General features: G+C 30.8%; 1 protein-coding gene across 1 annotated transcript; it reads right to left on the bottom strand.

Annotated features, from left to right (window-relative positions):
• Nucleotides 1-4,143: 4,143 nt before the first annotated feature.
• Nucleotides 4,144-5,349, bottom strand: LOC134251257 (heavy metal-binding protein HIP-like). The gene is made up of 2 exons (XM_062733639.1): nucleotides 5,202-5,349; nucleotides 4,144-4,535 (listed from the first exon to the last, which is right to left on the bottom strand). The coding sequence occupies exons 1-2, from the start codon at nucleotides 5,347-5,349 to the stop codon at nucleotides 4,144-4,146; spliced, it is 540 nt and encodes a 179-aa protein (XP_062589623.1).
• Between the last annotated feature and the right edge of the window lie 294 nt (nucleotides 5,350-5,643).

Here is a 5,643-nt window from a genome sequence, read left to right as displayed (position 1 = left end):
TATAAAATAATATACAGTAAGTGTGTATTGTAGTTTTATGACAATAGATTTAGCAGTAGCTTAGAGTAGTTACTTAGTTTATTTTATGATACTTATCATGTATTGTTTTTCAGAATAGTGTATTTGATTTTACTTGGATTATGCTTGTTCTTTTGATTGATCATTAGCATTGCAACTCATATTACTAATGCATTAGAGATCTTGTTTACAGGAGAAGACATTTACAATGATCAAGTGTCAAGTATTAGGCGTTATTGTTTTAATTTAACTGATTGTTTCATATTTGAAATGTCGGGAGACATTTTTCTCTAAGAGGGGGAGAATGTCACAGGGTGAATAAATTTGTATTATAATTAATACTGTATAACTTATTTATTAATAATATGTGACCTAATATACTAATTATTTCATTACCATCATCATAATCATCTTCACATATACAGCATAGTAAATTACAGTCCTCTGGAATTTACTATGTGTTCAGCCATTCATGAAGTTATTCATTGATATTCATGGGGTTGAATGCCCATTGGTTAGTTTGGGAGTGTGAAAGGTCAAACGTGTGCGGCTTGAAGGTGTATGATTGGTTGATATTTTAGTGTGAGAAATGTGTGAGTGGTTTTACTACTTTGGAACCAAATACGCATGCTTGGCGCCAAACACCCTTAATAACTCACTCCACCGGCCCTAAGACAGTCGGAGGGAAGGAAGAGTAAATCTCCTCTCCATATACATAAAGTCATTTTGAACATTTAATAATGACAAATTAAACCTTTCTGTTCGGTAAGAATTAATTTACCACCGTTGCTTTGAATAAGTTAAATACCTTATGAATTAATTATCTAATTAAAGACAACAGTTGAAATCTCCTAAACGAATTAAATGTGTGAGTGTTAGTGTATGAGTGTATTCATTTATTTTACAGGTCACCTTTTTACTTATTATTCTTATTATATTGATCATCAAAAGTAATTGAAATAGAGAAATACAAAAGAACCCACCAGCCGTTGTTGTTTATTCAATTCATGGAGTAAAATATATTGCGGCTGTGACATAATTAACAATTTTTTGTTTGACCACAGAAACTAATGACGTTACGCGATGCTGGTGTGATTTCACAATTTTAGTGACTGAGAATTCTTAAGAATTGTAAAATTACCGCTTTTTGAACTGCTTATATTGTTTGTGGCCGATTTGATGCTTTGCATCAATTTTAATAGTTGGTATCTTGATAAACAGTTTGTTCATGCGGCTAAGGTCAATTCATAGATGCAATCATTTGATATCATGCATTGCATTTATTTGAAGATCCTTATATATGAAATTTATGGAGATAATATATGAATAGTATTCAAGCTGAAAAGTCCATTTATTTATTCAAAATAGAATAGAAGCAGAGCAAGCACGGACCTACATCAGGTGCCATGGAGGAGTGAGCATCCCACTGCCAAACGGTCACACCTGCCCAGTGCTCTTAGTCATAATCGCCATTCGGGAAATAACGGAAAAATCTATCGACAATTCGGTGTGTAAATAATGGCCTAATAATAAGAAAAACGTCAGTTAGGATACTGACTCATTGATCAATTGTACTCGCTGACAGGGTCATTGTATAGACCATAAAACTTACGAAAATGATGACTTTAAACGAGACTGTTGATTATATGATATTCTTGTTTCTTAAGCTTGTTCAACATTTAAGATTATTACTTCATATCAAATCAGAAATAATATAATAAATTCTTGTGTTCTTGCTCAACAAAATGCTGAGGATTCTTCTCACATTTCTTGTGTTTAAAAATTAATGAAATTTTCACAGAATCAAGAAGACAATATCACTAAGTGATGGTATCAGTGAGATTAAATTTGACCGTTTAATATTAGAGGCAAGGTCAGGTCAAGGTCATTACCTTTTACCTGGACATTAAGAATAAAAAATTACTGTTTCCAATCATGCGATCCCTACTTGTAATTCAAAAGATTGAATGTTTTTCTTTTTGCATAAAAAGATACTATCATATAGGGCATATAAGATGATATTACCAAACTGACATGGATAATTTAAAAAAAGGGATATTTGCTAATCCGAATTCCCTCTACTTTTCTTAAATTTTTAGGATTTATTAGTTATTTTTATATGCTTCCTATATTTAATTTTTTCTATTTTCACATTTAGTAAAGTTGTCACATAAAGGTACAAAATGATACAAAAACTAAAAGATTTGATCGTTTACTACGAGAGAAATAGACGTTGCGCACAGAATTCGGGCTGATTTTGTAACGTCAAAATATACTTGTCTTACGTTATTGCATACGTCGTTTAAGCGTAAAAACGTCAAAAATCCAAGACGTAACAAATCAGACTAGACATTCAATTTTTGCTCCTGTTTTCTTAAAAATGTCTTACTTTTTAATGGTTCTTTAAACACAAAATTTTATTAATTTGCACATTTTGAAAATAACATTTTATCTGTTAAAAGTTTTCCCAGAAAATAGAGAATACAGCTCACATTTGGTGTTATACGCCCGGTTAAATACCATAATACGCATATTTGTGTCGTAGTAACAAAACCGACTAGACATCAAAATCGCTCTATTAATTTCCCCTACTGCTTGCTTATAATTTTTTAAAGAAACATTTGACTACTTCTTGATTTGCACATTTCATTTATCTACTTAGTTTTACAAAAAGAACCTGTTATATGGTAAAAAAAAATTATCAAACATTATATCTTTTATTGTAACTTGTCAATATTACGGCATGTTATGGATCGCTTCCTATTTTACAAACAGTCGGAACAGTCCGTAAATTAGAAATTTATTGATGAATATTGTGTGACATCATCAAAGGAAGTTATAGAAGCTTGGTACACATTGCCAGAAAAATCAATGTAGCCAAAACGATAAAATGACCAAAAATACCAACGCCCGTCGTTTACAGTTTTACAAGTTACGCAATTTCAAACCCCAATACTATGCACGACGTCATCACACTTTTTACGGATTTTTGGCTCAAATCTGTACTTGGATTTAAAGCATTTAAAAGCCAACATAGTTCTAGTATGTGTGAAAAATCTTATTTATTTAATATATTTTGAAACTTTAGTCCCTTATAATTAATTTAACTAACATTTGAAAATTTCATCTAGTCTTGATTGCATAAAAATTATAACTAAATTCAATGTTCTATAATAATTTTGAGAGGCAGAAAAGAAGATATTTTCATACGCCACCATTCCGCCAAAAATATAGTCCCTGCTAGTTTTCAAACGCAGTTAACCATTTCTATTTAAAGTTGTATAATTGTGATGAGGAAAGAAAATTATGGTCTTTTAAATCTCTTGCATCTAAATATAAATGACATATCAACAAAGGTACTTTGAATATTCCATCTAGTCAGAAACCAGAGAAGAATCCTACCTTAACATGCAAGATAATAATGTTAGTACGCGAGTTAATATTTACGTATGTATGTTGACAGGATACTTATTAACTTCGATGTTGACATGAATTTCTTGTATATATGTAAAATATAACTTGCACATTGACATAAATAAGTCGCATGTTGAAATTAATATCTTCCATGCTGAAATATTCATCTGGGATATTAACATAAATAAGCTGCATGTCAATATAATTGCGTTGCTTGTTAACATAAATAAGTCATATGCTGACAAATATCTTGCACGTTAACATAGATACGTCACATGTCTAAACGATTCCGTTGCATCTTGCTTCTCTTTTGTCGTATATAATCGCGATAGTAAGTTTACAAAATTTTAAATTAGATTCCCTAAAAAAATATTGGATTGCATTTTAACAAAACTATTACTCATATAGGCAAAAGTATCTTTCATGTTGACATATCTTTCTCTCATGTTAAGATAATTAATTTTGCATGTATGCCACCATAGAAATGACTAAAACCAAGAAAAATATAATTATGCATATCATTTTATTAAAAAAGTATACGTCTTTATTATAGGATGTCAAAAAGACTGAATTTTTTTGGTATAGATTGTATAAAGTTCTGAAAATTTTCTTTTAAATAATACAATTTTTTGTAAAACAATTATTCTCTGTCATTAGATTGTCATTCGAATATTATTCACTGAATACATTGTAGATGAACAAAAGAATCATTTAGTATATCTTCCAGCCGGAGAACGAAGTCCAGTTTTCTCTGGCATAAGCTGCCAGGTACCCAGAAGCAATATCAACCCTGTCTCCCTTCTTCAGACGAACAAAAATCGTGTTCGAACCGCTACTCCAAACACTCTGTGAAGTGTGGGAATTGTTGAATGCTGTAAATCCCTTGTAATGACCATTAACCCTCAGGTAAGGGTGAGCTGTTTTCCATGGGTCTGTCAGTGTGCACCAGGTGCAGGCATATGTTCCACCAGAAGGTGCTATAAATGTGCCTGTTACCTTGTTGTATGCATTGCCTTCGTTTAAAAGAACTTTATCATGGATCCATGTTTCATGTAGTTTGTAACTTTTAGCTTTAGACTGATAAGCTGAAAACGCAACATGGTCTGAAACAAATAAGTAAAATCAACAGATAAATGTTTATCATTTTCTTAGCAGAGATTCGATTCTCTGGTCTGTACAACTTCTAAATGAATAATAACTTAAAAAAAAGATGTTTTCAATCCGCAAATTTATCACAATCTTCCTCGATACTTATGTTTTTCATTCATCTTTCACACAATTATAAAAATACTACATGTAATGTGTATCACTGAAGATTATTATGGTTTTAGGACAAGATTATCTTCCAAATAGAAATAAAAAAGAGAACATAGTGCATTAGTATTTTTTGACTATATTATAATCTGAGCCCCCCTTTTTTAGTTCTCTTTGATAATATCAACGCAATCTTTAGAAATCAGGGTTTCAAACCATCTCACGAGTTCGATCACTGTTCATAACCTGTTCTTTTCATTCGTTAACATTTTTATCTCGGTTGACATGATATAAGAACATACTTTTGTTGATTAACTCCTGAAAATATTTAATCGCTACTTAAGTAGAAGTACTAGTTTTCCCTATATCTTTCAAGATCAACAAACGCTTTGATAAAAAGGCTTCATTATATACGGCACATTTTAAGTTATATTTTACATCACTGAAAATTTAAAGTTCTTACTTTAATAGTTTTGCCGCTGTTTTATTTGAAAATGTAACCTAATTAAACATACCATTGTTACTGTATTCCCCTCCTTTGATGACAGAATGAAGGCCTTTCTCCAAATTGTTCGCTTGATTTTTCAAATATTGTAAAAACGACTTGTTTCCAAAGACCACTTGGATGGTCACAATATACACAATAATCATAGGGCTTCGCATCTTGTTTGAAATCTGGAGGATTTAAAAAGTGCATATAGGCTTAAAAATAATACTTTTTAATAAAAAAAAAATCAATGATAAAAGTAGTTTAGTTAACCATATTACATGTACCTGTATCTGGATAATCATTTTACGGTGTAATTGTTTCATTTGGTTTCCTCTTTTTATAACGAAATAAAATCACTGTGATTTTTAATATTTACACGCAATGAAAAATGACACCTATGCAATATAACAATATTAAATATATATAGCTTATTTCAATATGACAAATCTGCCTCGTATCTAAATATT

The sequence above is a fragment of the Saccostrea cucullata genome, unplaced genomic scaffold, assembly GCF_032062105.1.
Source record: "Saccostrea cucullata isolate Sc308-1 unplaced genomic scaffold, CSIRO_AGI_Scuc_v1 ctg19605, whole genome shotgun sequence".
Classification (NCBI taxonomy): domain Eukaryota; kingdom Metazoa; phylum Mollusca; class Bivalvia; order Ostreida; family Ostreidae; genus Saccostrea; species Saccostrea cuccullata.
Note: the sequence above shows the minus strand (reverse complement) of the source record. Positions and strands in the feature narration are given on the sequence as shown.